The sequence below is a fragment of the Paramormyrops kingsleyae genome, chromosome 9 (assembly GCF_048594095.1).
Source record: "Paramormyrops kingsleyae isolate MSU_618 chromosome 9, PKINGS_0.4, whole genome shotgun sequence".
NCBI classification, from domain to species: Eukaryota; Metazoa; Chordata; class Actinopteri; order Osteoglossiformes; family Mormyridae; genus Paramormyrops; species Paramormyrops kingsleyae.
Window position 1 is genome coordinate 2,335,718 of NC_132805.1, and position 21,459 is coordinate 2,357,176.

The window sequence follows — 21,459 nt, forward strand, 5'->3', positions numbered from 1 at the left end:
TGGGGTACAGTTCTAGCTTTTATGCAAACAGGCTGTGGAATTCCTCTGGGGAGCATGAGGGCCGTCGCATAACACATGATATGCCATAGTGGTGACATGTGTGTATGTGTGTACATACAACACACGGAGCGTTCGTAGTTTGTGTACCTCGTGAGTGCTCTGCCAAGTACTCACATACTTTATGAAGGTCAACAGATCCCAGCTTCAAAATAAATGCCACGCAGTTAATGTTTCACACTGAGAAAAACTTTTTAAACAAGGTAAAACAAATTCTGAAAAAGAGTTTAATCAATTCATCAACCTGGAATGACTGCTTTAGTTCCAGAAATAAGAACAAAATGATTATATAGTACAGTTAGTAGAGTTGCTCAGTGCTTAAAGAGTTATATCGAGGTTTTAAGACAATGTATAATTAACTTAGAAGTTAATTAAACTTTAATATTAATCTACACTGAGCTTAGAAGCTACATATTCTCCACAACATCAACATGAAAAGACTTGCAAATATAACAACCACAGGTCGCTTTCAGCTCATATAATCTCTTCTGTAAATCAAATGATGGATTTTTCCATTTTTTATGTACCTATTTCCTTTATTACTGTTTATACTTTCTACTTTGCTTCTTTAGAAATTAAAAACAAATGGATTTTATTGCTATAATTTCTTCAAGAATTACAAGTCTGACTGCTGCTCCTGGCTATTTGTGTCGGTGGAGTTATATGTCTTCCCTGTGTTTGTGGGGTTCTACATCTTCCCTGTTTGTTGAGTTCTGCATCTTCCCTGTGTTTGTGAGGTCCTGCATCTTCCCTGTTTGTGGACTTCTGCGTCTTCCCTGTGTTTGTGAGGTTCTACATCTTCCCTGTTTGTGGAGTTCTGCGTCTTCCTTGTGTTTGTGGGGTTCTATGTCTTCCCTGTTTGTTGAGTTCTACGTCTTCCCTGCGTTTGTGGAGTTCAACATCTTCCCTGTTTGTGGAGTTCTGCGTCTTCCCTGTGTTTGTGGGGTTCTACATCTTCCCTGTGTTTGTGGAGTTCTACGTCTTCCCTGTTTCTTGAGTTCTACATCTTCCCTTTGTTTGTGGAGTTCTACGTGTTCCCTGTTTGTGGAGTTCAACATCTTCCTTGTGTTTGTGGAGTTCTACGTCATTCCTGCTTGTGGAGTTCTATGTCTTCCCTGTTTGTGGAGTTCTACGTCGTCCCTGTTTCTTGAGTTCTACATCTTCCCTTTGTTTGTGGAGTTCTACGTGTTCCCTGTTTGTGGAGTTCAACATCTTCCTTGTGTTTGTGGAGTTCTACGTCATTCCTGCTTGTGGAGTTCTATGTCTTCCCTGTTTGTGGAGTTCTACGTCGTCCCTGTTTGTGGAGTTCTACGTCTTCCCTGTGTTTGTGGAGTTCTACGTCTTCCCAGTTTGTGGAGTTCTACGTCTTCCCTGTTTGTGGAGTTCTACGTCTTCCCTCTCTTTCTGGAGTTCTACGTCTTCCCAGTTTGTGGGCACTTACTCTCCAAATGATAGTTGGTGGTACCTCTAAACCTCTCTTAATATGTGACTGTGTATGCATGTAACATGGGTCCAGAGTGTCCCCTGCCTTGTGGCGTTTGCCTCATAGATCAGGTCAACTCTGTGCTACATAGGTATGTATGGAAATGGATGCTTATTCAAGCATCTCCAGTTCACCTTCCATCACACCAATCAATCTTCATATAAATTGCAGGAGACGAATTTGACCAATAAACCAATGAAAATGAGCTGGAATTAATATCTTAAATGTCATACTAATTTAAACTTTTATCATTTTTTAAATCAATACAACATTTAATATACAATCTACTGTACATATATTTAATATGCTTGTATCTCCTTTAGGACATTTCTGAAGACCTCCACACAAACTTTGCCCCCAGGGTGTGTCATTGAGGCCAGCTTCCATGCCTCTTCAAACACTGCTTCACTGATGTCAACACCCAAATTCCTGAATATCTGTGAGATCTGAAGCACCAGGAAGAAGCAAAGGCATTAACATCTCCCACGGCGGTTTAAGGTTGAAGTCCTACAGGAATCAGCCATTTACACCAGGTGTAGCTGATCTACGTGTTAATAAATGAGAGGTTTGAAGAAACTCCAAACAGCACAGCACACTAGATACCTGAGCACACCTATATTTATATTTAGTTTTTTCTTACTGAAAGTATCACTCAGGGATTTGGTCATTGCATTTTGTAGCACCTTTTGTGTGCAATGACAACAAAGGCATTCTATTCTATTCTATGTTATTCTATTCTATCAATTTAAAGTATGACTATACTGTATGTATGAATAAGGGAAAAGTACCTCATCTTTGGTCCGGGGGGTGAACAGGACCTCCTCAGGGATGCCTTTCTGGGAGTAGATTGTGGGGTGAAGCAGCTCATGTGCTGTTGACGCATCTCCGTAGTTTGTCCTGTCGCCGACACGTTTCAATCGCGGGGCAGCCAAGTCGGTGCGGACGGTAGGGACTCCATATGTACGGGCATCTGAGAAACAGTACAAAGTACAACAATGAAATCCTAGGCGGGAATCTGAAGAAGACGGTTGCAACGTGTAGTTAAGTCCAGCAGTTTGGCTTATTTTCAAAACTGAGTATCAGCTGAAGTGTTAATTGGATGCTTAACCTGATGAAAGGTGATACCAAGGAACATAACTCTGGAAGAAACATATTTCATACATAAATGTCCAATTAAAACAAAAAAGTAGTGGGAAATATCAGATAAACGAGGTAATTGTGAAAAAAATTTTATTTTTATTTTAAAAATCTGCTTACTGAAGTAACTGATTATACATCAGTGTTTCCCAGTCCGGGATGCATATACCTGTGCATCACTGTTTCCCAGTCCCAGTCCATGTTTTTGCTCCAGGAGCTGTGAGGGAGCGAAAATGTGGACTGTCTGGCAGGGAGCTGGGAGGGAGCATAAACAAGGACTGGATTGGGAAACAGTGATGCACAGGTATATGCCTGAAAGAACTCCCTTATACAGCAAAGGGCTTAGAGTTTAACAACTGATTAAAAAACCACAGGACTTTTGCGTATCTTATTTTAAAGCAACCATTTATCTATTTGTGTGTTTTTATTTTCCTCACTCACTATCACAGATGGGACCGCCCACAACAGCGTGCATCATCGAGGAGGAGGCCATGCTGCGGCTGGGCACGGTTCTGGGCCTGCCGGCTGGGCACGGTTCTGGGCCTGCCGGCTGAGCACGGTTCTGGGCCGGGCGGCTGGGCGCGGTTCTGGTCCGGACTCCAGGTGTCCTCAGGGTACCGTCCACGTGGGTTTGCTCCAAGTCCTCATGCCTGGTCCAGGCCCCTGATGCTGCTGCTGTCCTGGCTCTCTGGGGTCGGTCGCTATGCGAATCCGCATGGGCAGTTCTGCGTGGCTGTTCTAATATAAGGGAAGGAACAAGAGCAGGTTACACTATGCCCCAGTGTTAGAGGTCATGACATTCCGCAGGTTGCACATTATACATTCAAGTATAGTCATTATCTTGAAAGATTGTGAGTTTGTAATCGTGAAAAGGGAGACTCTTGACCCCAGAATATACAATAATAGCACCTTGGGAACTGTATTTTGTGAAATATAAAGCTAGCTCATACAAATGAATGATATGCGGGTCCAATATAAACAAACAAGATTAATAAAAAACTGACTGTGTTATTAGCTTCCCCGCGACCCAGATGGATGAAGCGGTATAGATCATGGATGGATGGATGACTGTGTTATTAACCTCCAGTGAGAATCTGCTCTTCCGATTCCTTGACCGCCAAGTTATCCCTCCAGTTGAGAAGATTAAAAAATTCCAGGAAGTCTATCTGACCGCCTTCGTTTTTGCCACAGATCTCCATCAGAGCATCAAGCGCAGGGCTGCTGAGGTCCAGGTTAAACATGCCACAGGCATCCTGCAGATCTCCTTTATTGATGAACCCCTCGCCATTCTGTGGACCAACAAAGAAATCCCTGTAACCCATTTCACTGCGACTTTTGTTTATGCAATTAAACCATCATTTATTTCATTTTATTTTTTATCAAATCATATTCATATATATTTGAGTTGCCAAGTGTGTAACATCTGTTATCTTCATAGGCTGGCAGTTTACTACTATAAATAAATAATATATAGCATGCACTGCTAGCCATGACCGGAAGGGACCCCATTAGAGTATGAAGCCATAGCACTACCACATGTATAACTTTAGGTATATAACTCTGGCCCGGTATGTATACCTTGTCAAAGTGTTTAAATGCCTGCAGCAGAGGAGTAAAGCTGTGGAATCTGTCCCTCTTCAGGTGTTGACGGACAGCAATGACAAGGGATCGACGTTTGTTTGTCCCTCGCAGACCCCCCTCAGGGAGCCCTTGGTATAAGATGTCACCAACACCTTCAAATTAAATATTTTAATTCCACAATTAAATGCTGTGCATCTACATACTCTTTTAATGCATCGAAATTAACAGTGTCAAAAGTATTTTCCCAATTTGTATTATTTCTTAAAATAATTCAGGAGCAAGTAAACTTCTCTTTGGATTTGATCAGTATTATGGACTTGCTCATTGTATGCTAGTTGTTTTAACTCTTAGTAAAAGTGTAGGTCAGGTCAGGTCAGGTTGGGGGTGTCTGATGCAGCGTGTTGCCACATCCACCACATGATTAAGCACCTTGGCATTCTGACTGGCGACCCCCCCAGGCAGATATACAGTCCAGTCCCCCCCCCAGTCGGAAATGGCCGTCTATCTGCCGCAGCCAGGTGTTACGTGGGCGTCCCCTCGGCCTGAGGATCCTGTAAGCCGGATCACCCTCAGGGAGTCGCGCCACATGACCGTAGTGCCGTAACTGACACTCCCTCACAATGCAGGTAATGTGCCTCATTCGGGACTCCTCTAGCAATCGCTCATTCGACACAAAGTCAAACCAGCGATACCCAAGGATTCTCCGAAGAGACACAGTACCGAAGGAGTCCAGTCTTCGTCTCAGCTCACTGGATAGCGTCTATGTCTCACAGCCATACAGCAAGACAGGGAGCACCAGGACTCTAAAGACTTGGACCTTCGCCCAAAGATATCAGGAGCTACACACCCCTTTCCAGCGACCTTATGACCCCCCATGCTCTTCCAATCTATCTGCTGACTTCATAGGAAGAGTCACCAGCGACATGGATGTCGCTGCCCAGGTGAGTAAATCTCTCGACGAGGCCAACATTCTCCCCACACATGGAAACACTACAGATGGCCATACCTAATGACCCATCTGCATTAATACTTTTTTGTTTAGTAAAAGTCTTCTTCCGATTTAGCCTTTCTTCCACACTACCACCGATCTTTTTTTCCCAGAAACGGAGAAACAGATAGTCACTCTCCGGCAACTAATCTTTCTGTGAATGCATTAGTGCAGACACTCATAAACATGAGAATTTTGTTACGCCTACATCAGTGAGCTCTGATTGGTTCGTACTTAGCTCATGACCCTTTCCTGATTAGCTCTCTTCGTTTCGATGTCTCTTTTCCTAATTGGTTATTCTTCACGGGAATGAAGAATGCTCTGCCTGTGTTTTCCCAGAAGTAAGCCTCATGTGAACATGGAGGATGTTCAGGACTCTTGCTACCTGACATATGTTGTTTTGCTTACTTGTGTGCAGCTAAGTCATGTTTTGTGTACATTGTATGCTGTTTACAACTATTGTGGAGCTCAAAACAAGACTGTACCTGAGCCAAGTGTAAGTGCAGTTCTAGCTTACGATAAAGACAGCCAGCCGTCGAACCTTCGCATGCACTGAAACTGAGGAGAAGAGAGTGAGACGTGTAGTGACTAAATTTCTGGATCCCTGTGTTGTTGCTGTGACGGTTCCTTTCATGTACAGCTTTGTGTTTGTGACGCCACAGTACTGTGATATTTCACTTTTGCTAAATAAAATACATGCATTTACTTTAAATATGTGGTTGTGTGTGGGATTAATCAAGTCAAGCGTTAATAAAAATTTAACTTTATTACTACTCAAAGTCAAAATTAATGATTCAAAATATATGCTTCGGCACTTCTAGAAGTATAAAAGAATTTTGTTGGACAAAAAACATGCAAACGACGTGAGACATGTTTGAGCCACAACAAACAAATAAAATATGAAGTGCAGCACTTCTAAAAATAATATAAAAAGCTTTGGTTAAATTCCTGCAAATGAAAAATATCAGCAATATACACATTAACAACCACTCTTATAGTTACGTCATTTGCCTTTTACATGGAGCAGTGTGAATGCAGAAGTTTCTTTCACTGCTAGTGATAACAGAAGTGTGGATGCAGATCTTTTCTTTTGGAAACTCCCGTAAAGAACTTTTTACGTATTAGTGTGGACCTAGACCATCATTTGACCCCCACCAGTTAGCCTACAGGGCAAACCGTTCCACTGAGGACGCCATTGCCATCGCCCTCCATGCAACGCTGAAACACCTTGACCACCCGGGTAACTATGCAAGACTGCTCTTCATAGATTTCAGCTCAGCCTTCAATACAATAAACCCGGACATTCTGATTAAAAAACTCCTGGACTTACGCCTCCCTCCCTCCACCTGCGCTTGGATTAAAGACTTCCTCTCCAATAGGCCACAACAAGTGAGACTCGGTCGCCATCTTTCCCCTTCGCTCACACTCAGCACTGGCTCCCCCCAAGGCTGTGTGTTGAGCCCACTCCTGTACACACTCTATACATCAGATTGTTCCCCCATCCACCCCTCCAACCTCATCATAAAGTTCGCAGATGATACCACAGTGGTCGGTCTCATTTCAGGGGGCGATGAGACAGCATACAGAGATGAGGTGCAGTCACTTGCAACTTGGTGCACATCAAACAACTTACTTCTCAACACACTAAAAACCAAGGAAATCATCATAGACTTCAGACGCAAACGCACTGCCCATGCTCCACTGAATCTTAACGGGGAATGCATTGAGCAGGTGGCGTCAGTTAAATTCCTAGGGGTACACATCACCGAAGATCTCACTTGGTCCACCAACACTAAAGCAATAACTAAGAAGGCCCAGCAGCGTATGCACTTCCTGAGAATTCTCAGGAAAAACCATCTGGAACAGAAGCTGCTGGTGTCCTTCTACCGGACAGTCATCGAAAGCATACTCACCTTCAGCATCACAGTATGGTATGCGGGATGTACAGCAGCAGACAGGAAGGCCATGCAGAGGGTCATTTACACAGCCCAAAAGATCATAGGCCACCCTCTGCCCTCCCTGGAAAAGCTCGCCGAATCCCGCTGCCTCTCCAGGTCCAGGTCCATTCTCAAAGACTCTGCCCACCCAGCCCACCACCTGTTCAACCCGCTTCCCTCCGGCAGGCGGTTCAGGTCACTAAACGCCCGCACTACAAGACTTTCCAACAGTTTTTTTCCCTGGGCCATACGTTCACTTAACAAAAGCAATATCCCTCTGCAGACATTGGTCACCCACCACCCCAATCCCCCCCCCCCTCCCTCCACCGTCTGCAATGATTAACTATGTCTCTGGAAATTGTATTTGATCACTTTATCCTCATCACCTTCGCACTTTAACAACAGGCATTTGATAGTCTGATGCTGTTACGTTTACTATGATGTTATACCTTTGTGCAGGGGAGTGTCTTGTTTTGGTTGGAAGGTGGGGACTAATGTTTTGGGTGAGAGGAGTGAATAGGTTTGGGGGGAGTGTATGAGTGAGTGTGGGTAGGCTGCCTTGGGGCAGATTTGTTAATTCTTAACTATATTGGTTTTAAAACACTGACTAAGAGTGGCAACTCTAAATTTCGTTGTGTTTAATACTACGTATTTTATGCAATGACAAATAAAGCTTCTAATCTAATCTAATCTAATCTAATCTAATCTAGCCTAAGAAGTCATTAAAGGCCTGGATCTTGGTTTTTATCCAGCACACTCACAATCCCAGACATTCAGGCTCCTCATTCAGTCTCTCGAGAGCCCAGATCAGAGCCTCCATTAACTCCGTGAAGATCACAGAATCATTGGCAGAATCAAGATTGTTAGATCTTTCTTCACCAACAGACGCCCCACAACCGCTGGACCCCACAACCCTGCTCAACACCCAGTCCATGCAAACACTGAACAGAGCAGGACCGAGAACACACCCCTGGTGAACCCCAGAATCCCCTGGGAAGAATGCAGAGGTTCAGCCTCCACTCTGCACAGTACCAGTATACCGGCCGGCCATGACATCCAGCATCTTCAGGGGGATCTCGCAAAGTCTCAGGATGCCCCACAGGGCAACTCGATCAACTGAGTCAAGCCCTTTACGAAAATCGACCAAAGCTGCAAAGAACCGCTGCCGGTATTCGCGCTTACGCTCGATGAGAACCCTCAGTGCCAGGATGTGGTCGATGGTAGACCTCTTAGGCGTAAACCAGACTGGTAGACGAGCAAGTGATCATGGATCCTGTTGATGATGACCCAAGCATGGACCTTACCCGGCACTGAGAGCAGTGTTATTCCCCTGTAGTTGCTGCAATCCAGGCGATCACCTTTCCCTTTCCAGATAGGGATAACAAGTCCCATTTTCCAGTCAGTTGGGATGACGCCTGTCTTTCAAATGGAAGCAGACCAAGGAAGTGTCACCTTGTAGGCACCCATCAGCCACCGAGCAAAGTTGAGAGTAAAATGTCTCCCTCAGCGAGACATCACTCACAGAGATCGGAGCATACACTGAGACAACAGACAAGACAACCAAGGAGTGCCTTAGCCTGAGTCTCATAATACGCTCGTTGAAAGGAGTGACATCAGACACCATCAGGAGGAACTGATCCGCTATAGCAACAGCTACTCCCAGAGTATGGCAGCCGTCAGACCGACCAGACCGAAAGTAGGTATACCCACCTACAGAGATCTGGCCACTCCCCGGTCTGCGTACCTCAGAGAGTGCAGCCACTGAAATGCGGAGTTTACGAAGTTGCCCGACAGCAAGGGAAGATGGTCATCCTGCCAGACAGACAAGATGTTCCACACGCCTACCCAGATGGGTCTCCTCAAACTGGGACCCAAGTGCCGCCATGCAGCAGGTGACGCCTCAGCCCCACACCAGCCCCCATCCCCAACAGGCCCAATCCCCAACAGACCCCATCCCCAACAGACCCCATCCCCAACAGCCCCCATCCCCAACAGGCCTGACCCCATTAGCTCTCAGACGGTTTCAACTTGTCCAGGGATTTTACTCCCGATGTCATGCCTGTTTGAACCAAGCTGTCATGAAGTGTTTCACAGTGGTTGGAGTGCCAATCCAGCCACCAACCCCCAAGTTATTCCCTGCAAGTTGGAGGATCACTTGCAGGGCCCGGTGCAGTTTGACATCATACCCAGGACAAAAAGTGTCTTGTTGCAAAAACCATGAAACACACGTGAGGATTACAGCTTAATTCTTAAAAAACTTATTTAAAAATTTATAATCAGAATAAAAGATTTATAAAATGAAAAACAATTAAATTATACTACAGCAAACATATTTCCCAAATATAAAGAATTATGAATTGCAAACCATTTAAATAAAACCTGATATATAATCATTTGTGTTTATTGTAAGGATACTGCTCATATTTATGATACATGTAAATTACTGTATTGTACTGTATCTCCAAATAAATCAGTATTTTAGCCTAGAGCTCCCCCTACTGAGAGCAAATCTATAAAAATATTCAGTATGAAATATTCAATGTGTGCAGGTGCTCTCTCTCTCTCTATCTATCTATCTATCTATCTATCTATCTATCTATCTATATATATATATATATATATATATATATATATATATATTGTGTGTGTGTGTGTGTGTGTGCATGTGTGTGTATACTGCAATACATTTCATTTCATTCTTCATTGAGTGACGTCGCAATCCAATAATTTGAAGGAAGTCAAGAAAAAAAACTTACCAAATTTATCAGAAGATGACAGAATCCCGAATGTGTGATTTTCTGGAACAATCAGTGTTTCTGCAATTCTATAACAAACACAATATTGCTTCTTAAAATGAGTGACAGATAACAATACTGAAGTCATGAATTGAAAGCTATGCTTCCAACATTCATATTCCTGCTTGGCATGGACTTACGGGTCATGCACCTTCCTGGTCTGTGGCTGAGTCCTCTTCCTGAAGTCATCATATCGCACCGAAATTAACTTCCCCTCATGCTGCCTGTGGGGACAGTTGTAACAGTGTACAAAGTGGATTCCATCTGTTTGCAGTCATTGCTGTTAATGTTCATTTGATCAAAGAGTTTAACAAAAGCAAGGAGATTTAACAAAGTGGAATTCATCCTGGTATTAGATAAATCCTAAATCCTACAAATGAGGAATAATTATGACCATATGACCATAACTTCGGAAGACACAATAAGCCTCTTTAATACATCTGAACTGGCAGATTAATTTAACTTTGCATGTTTCCCTTAACTCCTTCCATATTACAGATCTTAATTAAAGCAGAAATGAACTCTTACAGCCAGCAGAGACTCTTGGCGACTCTCCGTCCATCGTTGTAGTGGGGGGTGGAGAGTCCAAAGCGGCAGTCGCCCCTAACATGGCTCCAGTTATAATTCCTGCTGATACGTTCGCCTGGTCATGGCAGATCTTATTGAAACTAGAAAGCCAGCTTGTTAATGGGGCAGAAATTATTAATGATCGGCAGAGGTGGAGATTTCAGGTCCAGAGAGTACAAATCCAGACCAAGATTTTGTTTCAACCAACCAGTTGAGTATAAAGAGTCACAGTCACAGAGTACTCAACTGATTGGTTGAAACAAAATCTTGGTCTGGATTTGTACTCTCTGGACCTGACAGGCATACTAAGTAAAGAACAAGGTCTTTACGTCCATATAACTTACCCACACTGTATGCATGATGAGACCTGATGTACAACTGGTGACCTTCCTCACTCTCTTTTTTCACCTGCTCTGGAGTCTTCAAGGGGTTAATAATGACCGCAGCTTTAACAGCTGCACATATGAGAAACAATGACAATTAAATCCAATCGTCAATGTGTGCAACAGTTGGTCTGAACAAAGTACCAGTGGAGGCAGAATTCTAGATATTCAACCAAATATGAAAACAAAATGATCACAAAATAAAAGAATTTGAACTGATTTGTAAATATGTGTATTTAAAATTCACTTGCATTTGGCTTAAGATACCTTCTGAGAGACAGAAATAAGTATGTTTAAGTTAGTGAAACCTTCATGTAAAGAAACAAAGAATATTTTACACTGTAACAAACAGCTATGTATGTTAAATGTCAGATGAAAAGATTCATGTAGTATCAAAGATTTTTTTTACTTACACTGAGTGGACTTCACACCAAATGCAGTTGTACTCGGGTCCAGTCCCTGTGGCAGTGTGGAGCGCTGATCATGTGATCGCCCAAGGGGAGCACTGCTGTTGCTGAAATAGCTAGCTTCCTGTAGCTGTTGGAGTCTGTGCTGACAGACGGTTTTTGGTTTCGGGTTAATTACTAACCCTCCCTGTAGGAACCAAAACAAAGCTGCTATTGAACTTGATCAATATCAAAAGTGCTTTTTAATGTACCTTTCAAGAACATAATGTTAATTAATATTTCAATTCCTTGGTGAGATTATTATCGAAAGTGTAGACTTAAAACACCTAAGCTAAATGCGATCAGCATTTTTCTTATCTTGTGTGTATTCCCGATTGTCTTCTGGCAATTAATATTTCTTTAAAGCATAACACCAGGGGGCAGCGTGTGGCTCAGTGGGCTCAGCTTCTGTGCCTGTGATCAGAAGGTTGCCGGTTTGAGCCCGGCCTGGGCACAGCTGTGGGTGCTGGAGCGAGGCCCCTAACCCCCAGCTCCCCAGGTGTCGCTATGGCCAGCTGCCCTTCACAGCCAGCCTGCTCTCACCCACAGAGAGCAAGTTAGGGGAGGCGTAAAGAGAATTTCCCCGCAGGGATCAATAAAGTATCAATCAATAAAACAAAATTTATTATATTAATTCTAAAAGTGAAGTACACCTTGTCCTTTATAATTTGTGATCCTCAGATTATGGGCTTTGTTCCATATGACACAAACCATATATCTGATTTATTTATTACAAATACAAAATAAGAGAGGCATAATAGATTTCTAACATGTGACATATGACAAGGAACATATGTGAAACCATTTTTTGTGGAATTTCTCTTTAAATCCAGTCATGTGACATAGGGCTGTAAACTATAAATTGTCAAAGGATAAGTATCTTACTGGGGTGACTCTTGTTTAAGAAGAGGAATGTGGTCGGCAAAACCAGTAATCTGTGTTGTAATACCATGGTAAACTCTCGAAAGCTTATAAAAGGCAACATATTGATCTTCCCGAAAAAATGAGTATTTACACTGAATTTGCCCTCATACACTCTAGGCTGTTGAACTGATGTTGCGTCTTGTTCATCTTTCCTGCCTTTTATGAGGACTCACGTTTACAGAGGCCTTGGTCCTCACACCATGGCGCAGGGCGCTGGCGATGTCAGGGTCACCAGCTTTCCCGTAAAACACTCGGGTTGCCCCAACCTCTGGGCGCGTGGTGTTCAGGAACTTCTTGATCGCTGGTGGAGTGGCGGGCTGCTAAATTGTACAGACATCATTAAATAATCTAAAATGCAAAGTGATAAAAAGACGGTTTAGCTGTAAAAAAAAAAATTAAAAAAAATGATACCGATATATTATTAAAGTATTTAACAGCCCCTCGATTAAAGCATCAGTGATTGTTTTCATTAATGTAACAAATACGAGTACTGTATAATATAGGTCATAAAAACTTACCCTTGGTATCATCTGCAGGCAAGTTTTTACCTCATCATCTGTGGGTAGGTGTTTACCTGCCTGCAAGTGTAAGGGAAAAAACGATTATTTACGATTAGTAAGACAGAAAGTCATGAACGTGAGAACAAAATATTTTCTGTAGAAATGACCCATCTAACATTACACAATTTTTAAATTTAATTTAAATAATAAATAAAAGATTGCTTCATTAAAATTATTACCGCATGAATATTTGGAAACCTGTTTTGGCATGAGGAAACATGTGTCGTGTTTTGCTCAGTCTGAGTCATATTTCTTGGAAGACTTTTCAATCAAAATAAAGTCGGAACGAAAAACTATATTAACTTCCTTCTGCAAAGACATTTGTTGTATCCGCCGTTCAGGTAAGCTGTCATGCCATCTACCTCACGGAATGTTTATGACTTGTTACTTAGCAACAGTTACCCAGATGCGGATTCTACCGATTATTACAGCGACGTAATAGCAGATCAAAACTAACTTGTAGATCGAAATATTAAGCGCGTGTTTATGAAACTGAAATTGTTAATAGTATGCCGTTTGGTACTACTGTCCTCAGCAAAAGGAATGTTATACTCATAAATAGATGAATACTTGTGCATCTGAATTGATATGTAAATCTGCTCAGCACGTTGCCAGGCTCGATCAGGACCTACATTTAAGGTGCATTAATGTTTTAGCCTAGCATGCCTTAGTTAGATCTAAAGGGTGTCACTGTTCGTTTTACTTTTGCAGTTCTGGATAGGATTTTATCTTTGTTTCAAAGACCGAATGACAGGGAAGTCACAAACCATCTTTCTATACAATTAGATAAAATATTTCACTTTTTTTCTTTGTTAGGAGGCAAATTTATCCCTAAAATTCCTGTTTTATTTTAGTGACAACTAAACAATATGTAATCCTTTTTGAAACTAATTTAACTTTGTGCGACTGACGCTCTCAAATATTGGCCCACATACGTCAAATGAGTGCTAATTTCGATTAGCGATCACGCGTGATGTACTCTCAGTACCTGAAACGATCATTCTCTTATCGATATAATCTGAATAGAATGAGGTAAGGCAAACCGGTCTCAGACACTGAGCAGAACCGGTTCGTAATTCGCTCGCCGTTTGCGGAGGTACAGTGTGCGACGGCGCAGAAACCGATCTGGGGTCGGAATTCGACGCGCCGTCCGACACGCGGCAGAGCAGAAACTGACCTGAGGTCGGAATTCATCTCGCTCTCTAATATGGACGTGTGTGGTCTTTTCATTACACAGTTGTGGAGAAGCCAATCTGAAGGCAAAATTCACCGTGCCGACCGATACTGAGGGACACTGTATTAACGCCGGGCGGCTGTGCAGAAACCGATCTGGGGTCAGAATTTGCCGCGCCGGGTGAGCAGAAGGGCTGTCTGACGTGGCACGAGGGGCGGAAACCCTTACGTACGTGAGTGTTTTCGGTCTAAGGGGAAGTTAGGAGGAAAAGAGGGGGTGCTGTGTGGGGCTGCTCGAAATTTCAGCTTTATTGAAGTAGCCGTAAATAAAACTTGGTCAGTAATATTCCCCCTAAGCGGCCGTCGATACGGAGAAGCGGAGAGCGCTGCACTTGGCGCGGCCTTCAGGTAAGTGGGTTCGCGAGCGGCTAGCGGTTCCGGGGAGGGGGGGGGTCTCCTGCCAGGCAGGACGAGTAACTGTAGGCCGAACTCGGCCAAGAAATGAAAGCGGCCGGCGGATGTTTGACGGTATTTTGGAATAACTATCTCATTAAGCGGGTGTCTTTTTCTAAGGCTCCGCGTCTCATTATCTACGTCTTGTAAGTCCGCTTAGAGACGGCTGGGTGCATTTGTCAGCTATCTGTTTATATTCGTAGGTGTCAGTTACTTTGACTTATACTAACAGTTTTTGTTTTTGCATTTGAGATCTAAATTTACGAAAATAACTAATTTAATTTTTCACGAAAGACACTTAGATGGCTTTGCGCAGTGTGTTTAGGTGGGCGGTGTATTTCTTGATTGTCTTCTCAATTATTTGTACTTTAGCCATACATTCTTAGTCGGCCATGCATTAACACTTTTATTAAAACATGAGTGGTTCATTTTTTTGTGTTTTTGGGAAAATAAAACTTGGTATGACCAAACGTCACATAGAGCAGTAAGACGAACATCGCTGGTGTCTAAGTATTGATGTCGGGTGGCGGTGAGAACGCGCTGTAATCACCGTAAAATGCGAGGGGAAACAAAGCAACACCCATCTGCGACATTTAAGTCGCTAACGACGTTACCTGTGATAATGCCTCGACTTGGAAACTTTGCGAAACCGCGGCATGTTGTTGTCATTACCTTGTTAACATAGTATGACTACTCTCGCTTTTTACTCTCACGTTTGGTATGTCTGTCATCGTTATATTTGGTGCCGTAATTTAAAATAAGTAATCGCAATAGACCAGTTCCTGTTTTATCGCAATAGACAGATCCTGTTTGAATGTATCAGTAACTTAACGAGTCGTGTGTGTGTGTGTGTGTGTGTGTGTGATTATGAAAACGCTCCCTTAGTCATTTTTATTTTCAGACAAATTTAGGGAAAATGAGTGTCACTTGCAGAACAAGAAGCTCGCAATTTTTTTTTATTATTTAGATTAAATATGTTGGCTACTAAAAGGCTGTGCAAAAATCTGGTATTTCTCTGGAATAAAAAAGTAGTACCATGCCAACCCTCCTTTCAAGCTTCAAGTTAAATGTTGAAGAGTATTAAGACACACTGTGAATTATTCAAATGTTTCACTGCACCATTTTGTGAAATTCATGGATCCACTGTGGTACCACTCATATTGTCATTTCTGTTTTTTAGTCATGGTTTGCTGACAGCATACCAAAAGTGACTGCGGGAGCGATGTTATGGTCATTAAAAATTTTAAGTTCTTAAGCAGCACAATCTATTGCCATTCTGAGCATTTGCTGAAAAGTCATGATGTGTTCCTCATATCGAGCATTGCTGTGGAATCCCTATATCTTTATTAGCCTTCACTTTTTGATTGTACATAATAATTAAGCTGACCATTATAGAAAGTTTATTATTTTCCTCTCTTCTCTCCCTATCTATAGAAATGATTGCTAAGCTTTTAAGTAGAAAATGAGTGTTGGGTGTATGTAGTCAGTTTCAAGGCTCCAGAAGGACTGCCACAGGTTATTGTGTGAAAAGTAATAGGGATGTGATTTGAGATGCTTGACCAAGTTAACTTCCTCAGTTGAATGATTGCTGGCCCATAGTATGACAACACCTGGGACTGTTTCCAGGGCCTGTGTGTAACTTTGGGCTAATGTTGGACACGCGAGATCAGGAAACCCTGAAAAAAATTATATACAGTATATCATCAAAAACAAGTGGGTGGGAACGAGCAGCAGAGTTTTGAATGCTTTGTAAATTACTTAAACTTGGTCCTTCCTCAGGATAGGAACAACTGGAAAAGCACTCTGCAGTTATGTGAGAGATCTTACTGGTTGTGTCCTCCCTGTTCTTTTGAGGTTCTAAGAGAGACCAGTTGAGAACCACCCGTTAGACCTGAGCAGAAACTGGATTGAGATTATGGCAAATCGCGGAGGAGCTACACGGCCGAATGGATCAAACACCGGGAACAAGATCTGCCAGTTTAAGTTAGTGCTTCTAGGGGAGTCTGCAGTGGGAAAATCAAGCCTTGTGCTCCGTTTTGTTAAGGGACAGTTCCATGAGTTCCAGGAGAGCACAATAGGAGGTAAGTCAAGCAATTTTAGACCGTACAGTCATTTATACAGTGTAACTATGGTGTGAAGCTTCCTTTATATAGCCTGACATTTTTTTTACGTGTAATTTGGCGATTTATTTTTATAGAGCAGAACCAGAGAAAGCTCTGTTATGTTTGTGTTTGACTTAGCGGCCTTCCTGACCCAGACAGTTTGTTTGGATGATACAACGGTGAAGTTTGAGATCTGGGACACAGCTGGACAGGAGCGTTACCACAGTTTAGCACCCATGTACTACAGAGGTGCGCAGGCCGCCATTGTGGTGTATGACATCACAAACAAAGTGAGTCGCAATGATGTCATACGTGAAGTAAGAGATGAGCAGTGGGACACAGGTATCGCTGGTGTAATATACGAATAGATCCGTCCTCAGTTCCAGCTATGTGAACCTGTGGATGTTTACCTCAAAATGCGGAGAAAATCCACATTACCTCTTGTGAACTTTAATGGCAGATGCAGTGCTAGAGCATTTTTGTATTTAGGGTATTTATGAAGAAGAGTGGCAGCTGCATTTTGTAGGTCCTTCATCTTTCTGTTTCTCTTGTTGTAAGTAAATTTTATTTAAATTAAACAAAGTGAATACTTTGCTTGCTTGCACAATCATAATTTATTTTATTTAATGTTCCAACTCAGTTGTAGCTTTTACTACGGCAAGTACCCGGATGGATGAATTGTACTTTGTTCAAGGCTGGATGGAAAATGTATTATAAATATTGGCATAGTAAACTTCATAGTGTCATTTTCTTTTTTTTTTGCCCAGTGCTTAATACTAACAATATTAGTTGATACTCTTTTGCAGCAAAAAGATAATTATCTACTCTGTGAATTTTCTTTTTAAATGAATTTATTAAAAAAAATATCCATGACCTAATTTGCCTTGAAATGATTAACATAAAGTCTGGAAAGCAAGGATACTGGATGAATATATATATATATGCATTTTGCTAGTATAGATGTCCCTATAAACTTGAGTTGTTCTATTAATATGTGTAAAACCGTTAAGTAGCATTCAACAGTTTTAATGGGTTATGAATAGGGAAAAAAGCATTTTCTTTGGCATCTTTTAGAAAGCTCAATATTAACTAATTGTTTTTCTTTTTCTGGGATAATCAGGAATCATTTGCACGTGCAAAAAACTGGGTGAAAGAACTTCAAAGACAAGCAAGTCCCAGTATTGTCATAGCTTTGGCTGGGAATAAGGCTGACCTTGCGAACAAGAGGGCTGTGGACTTTCAGGTTACGTTTAATTCTGTCATTTCTAATCCTGACCCTTTCTAAAAGTAATTCTCATCATAATTAAGGTGCTTTTTTGCATTTAAAAGGATTATGTAAAGATAACATAAATTTACTTTTTAGGAAGCGCAGTCATATGCAGATGAAAACAGTTTACTGTTCATGGAGACATCTGCAAAAACCTCAGTGAATGTCAATGAAATCTTCATGGAAATTGGTATGTTTACAAATATCCTGTCTTTCTCATCCAGGCAACAAAAACCAAAATGTCTGTGAGAATCTCATCCAACTGTTTTTTTCCCCCCCCATGTCCAGCAAAGAGATTGCCCAAGAATGAAGCTCAAGCTTCTGTGCCGGGCGCTGGCAGATCCAGGGGTGTGGACCTAACTGAGACAGCCCAGCCCAGCAAGAGCTCCTGCTGTAGTAACTAACCTGATTTCTTCTACTCCCCCAAGCTTGCCCCACTTTCTAACTGAGTAACACTTGGACTGGGACCCCTTTATCCCAAACCAGCTCTCTGGAGGAATAGTGAAAGACTATATAGCTGCATTTCTAATACTTTTTAACTTACTTTTTTTTATGATCTCAGAGATTATGAACGCATGTATCACTACAAGGCCGAAACATTTTTTTACAGTTCAGAAATAGGCTATTAAACTAACAACAGTAAAGATCAAGACAGAAAAGGCAAAGGACGACTGACTGGTGGAAGAGGAGAGGTGGACCTCAATTCCATTCTCCTAATGAGGTTAAGTTCCCTGTACCCCATTTCCCTGGATGTTAATGGTATTATTAAAATGGTATTTTAACATTTGCCCCATCTGTGCATGCGCCATGTCTTCAGGCAGCATTGTGCAGCAGCACACAGTATCGATGCAGTTCGTGCCTGGACCCACAGCATTTCTCTACTCGGTCGGTCCATTTGTGGCAGAATGTTTTAGTGAACCATCAAATATACCTATTGGGGTTAGGGTTAGGGTTAGGTTTAGGGTTAGCTAGCAGATGTGACTGTTGGGCGGGTGTGCTCTGATTCAGCGCAACATTCCATTTTAAAGTTTTAAAGACGTGTCGTAGATCTGGAATTTCCTAAGCGCAATGTCTGTTTACGTTACATTTTGTGTTTAAGGAAAATCTAGACAATTGTCTAAAAATCCAGTCCACAGGTTCTGAACATAATACAGAAGCCTTGGTTTTATGCGTTGCACATAGAATGCATAGATATTCTACAATTTCCATATTGCGTAATATAAATGTGCTGTACATAGGATGTAAGGCTTGGGAGGTTGAGGTTTTCTTGGGGCTTAGGTTAATCAAACTACCATGAGTAGAAGCAGCACTACTGTGGCATTGGATTTTCATACATTTAAATTATATTAAATGATGGTGTTTATAAATGTAACTAGTGTTCAGAAATGATTTTGCATTTTCTTAATGCCCTGCCTTTGTTTATATTAATATGTTGAAACATGTCATTAAACCATAACAACCCATGTAGTGAACCATATACATCTGAAATCTGTTATATCGGATTTATCACAAGTAGCTTGACTGAACTTTCCAACATTCTTTTGCAGCTGAGCGCATATAATTAATGATGTCATTGTCAATTATTCCCTCTAATGTTTATTCATTAGCTTATGAATAAATTGTTTCATAAACAAGTGCATTCAGCTTGGTTTTATTTGTATATTTACTGCGGTACGTGTTTTCAGTTCTGAGACAAGGTTGTTGTTTATGCATCTTTTCATAGCTGCACCGCATACATATCAGATGTTGTAATTATGTAATTTTAGGCCGTTTGGCAGATTCCTGGCATGAAGGGCATCCAGGCCTTGAAACAGTAGAACAGTTACTGATATATTTTCCCTTGAGCCCGACACCAGTGCAGCTTTCACAAGTTTTCTGCCCATGTTTTCTGCGGCTCCTCACATGCTATCTGTTGACTCTCCTCAGTCTCGGCATGAATATTATTCACAGATTTTTCCTTTTCTGGCAAAATATCCACCTTCACCGAAGCTTCTGTTTCCAGTTCATTTTTACTAGTTGGTCTACGGAGGCTGTCGTGACACTCTGGGGTGTCTGGACGCTAACACAGGTCGCTGAACCGACTGGTCCCAGGAAAGCGATACAGCGAGGGTCTTGCTGATCACTGACCTCTTCAGCGTGGTGTCACCATAGTCACCATAGTCACGGGTTGCCTTGACTCTATCATTCACCTGGCTGTACTCTTTATTGGCAGAGTTGAATCCTCCTGCTTTCATCAGGATCGGAGGTGCTATCATCATCAGTAAATGAGATTCCTCTTCCATTTTCATACAGAACGACATCACTGTTACCTGCCGTACACATAATTCCAAAGGAATTAAATATTGTCACAATGATGCCATGCACATGAGTGATACCTATGCCTACTCATACAGGTAGGCTATAATTGAGCCGAAGGGAATATGAATACATGCTAAGCACAGTTAGTGAAACGTATCTTCCCTGCATCTGCCATCTGATGCCAGGGTGGGGCTTTGAAATCAGACACCCCTTGTACAGCAGTGCCTGCTTTTAATAATACCATTCTGACAGGGCCCTGTTTAGCAGACAGATTGCTACTGTACGGTCACTACACCGGATGTTGGAAGTTTCATTTCGGCCCCGGCTCAGGACGGTCCGTCCTGGTGAATGTGTGCGTGAGGACTGTGTGAATATGTGTGTGAGGACTGTGTGGATATGTGTGTGAGGACTGTGTGAATATGTGCGTGAGGACTGTGTGAATATGTGTGTGAGGACTGTGTGAATATGTGTGTGAGGACTGTGTGAATATGTGCGTGAGGACTGTGTGAATATGTGCGTGAGGACTGTGTGAATATGTGCGTGAGGACTGTGTGAATATGTGCGTGAGGACTGTGTGAATATGTGTGTGAGGACTGTGTGAATATGTGCGTGAGGACTGTGTGAATATGTGTGTGAGGACTGTGTGAATATGTGTGTGAGGACTGTGTGAATATGTGTGTGAGGACTGTGTGAATATGTGTGTGAGGACTGTGTGAATATGTGTGTGAGGACTGTGTGAATATGTGCGTGAGGACTGTGTGAATATGTGCGTGAGGACTGTGTGAATATGTGTGTGAGGACTGTGTGAATATGTGCGTGAGGACTGTGTGAATATGTGCGTGAGGACTGTGTGAATATGTGTGTGAGGACTGTGTGAATATGTGTGTGAGGACTGTGTGAATATGTGTGTGAGGACTGTGTGAATATGTGTGTGAGGACTGTGTGAATATGTGTGTGAGGACTGTGTGAATATGTGCGTGAGGACTGTGTGAATATGTGCGTGAGGACTGTGTGAATATGTGTGTGAGGACTGTGTGAATATGTGCGTGAGGACTGTGTGAATATGTGCGTGAGGACTGTGTGAATATGTGTGTGAGGACTGTGTGAATATGTGCGTGAGGACTGTGTGAATATGTGCGTGAGGACTGTGTGAATATGTGTGTGAGGACTGTGTGAATATGTGTGTGAGGACTGTGTGAATATGTGTGTGAGGACTGTGTGAATATGTGTGTGAGGACTGTGTGGATATGTGTGTGAGGACTGTGTGAATATGTGTGTGAGGACTGTGTGAATATGTGTGTGAGGACT

General features: G+C 42.3%; 2 protein-coding genes across 3 annotated transcripts; one reads left to right on the forward strand and one right to left on the reverse strand.

Moving 5' to 3' along the window:
• Positions 1-270: 270 nt before the first annotated feature.
• Positions 271-13,164, reverse strand: efhb (EF-hand domain family, member B). 2 transcript variants are annotated; one of them, XM_023802632.2, is made up of 13 exons: positions 13,038-13,164; positions 12,817-12,876; positions 12,472-12,615; positions 11,342-11,522; positions 10,890-11,000; positions 10,507-10,621; positions 10,119-10,202; positions 9,940-10,007; positions 4,256-4,410; positions 3,759-3,966; positions 3,119-3,415; positions 2,329-2,510; positions 271-1,986 (listed from the first exon to the last, which is right to left on the reverse strand). In XM_023802632.2, exons 1-13 carry the CDS (start codon positions 13,104-13,106, stop codon positions 1,840-1,842), a joined length of 1,821 nt encoding a protein of 606 aa, XP_023658400.1. In that variant the 5' UTR covers positions 13,107-13,164; the 3' UTR covers positions 271-1,839. The 2 variants fall into 2 exon arrangements, with proteins under 2 accessions (XP_023658400.1, XP_023658401.1); XM_023802633.2 differs by lacking the exon at positions 13,038-13,164 and having other exon boundaries at positions 12,472-12,618; positions 12,817-12,914.
• Positions 13,165-14,301: 1,137 nt separating this feature from the next.
• Positions 14,302-19,487, forward strand: rab5ab (RAB5A, member RAS oncogene family, b). Its single transcript, XM_072716021.1, has 6 exons — positions 14,302-14,438; positions 16,339-16,565; positions 16,725-16,876; positions 17,707-17,829; positions 17,950-18,043; positions 18,142-19,487. The coding sequence occupies exons 2-6, from the start codon at positions 16,400-16,402 to the stop codon at positions 18,255-18,257; spliced, it is 651 nt and encodes a 216-aa protein (XP_072572122.1). The 5' UTR covers positions 14,302-14,438; positions 16,339-16,399; the 3' UTR covers positions 18,258-19,487.
• Positions 19,488-21,459: the final 1,972 nt, after the last annotated feature.

Excerpts from the sequence above, each read along its gene's own strand:
- efhb (XM_023802632.2), bottom strand. The coding sequence starts at position 13,106 with ATGACTCAGACTGAGCAAAACACGACACATGTTTCCTCATGCCAAAAC. Across the intron at positions 12,877-13,037 it reads GGTTTCCAAATATTCATGCG|GCAGGTAAACACCTACCCAC; the intron begins GTAATAATTTTA and ends TTACACTTGCAG. Across the intron at positions 2,511-3,118 it reads GGGCGGTCCCATCTGTGATA|ATGCCCGTACATATGGAGTC; the intron begins GTGAGTGAGGAA and ends ACTGTTTCTCAG.
- rab5ab (XM_072716021.1), top strand. The coding sequence starts at position 16,400 with ATGGCAAATCGCGGAGGAGCTACACGGCCGAATGGATCAAACACCGGG. Across the intron at positions 16,877-17,706 it reads TGTATGACATCACAAACAAA|GAATCATTTGCACGTGCAAA; the intron begins GTGAGTCGCAAT and ends TGGGATAATCAG. Across the intron at positions 18,044-18,141 it reads TGAAATCTTCATGGAAATTG|CAAAGAGATTGCCCAAGAAT; the intron begins GTATGTTTACAA and ends CCCCATGTCCAG.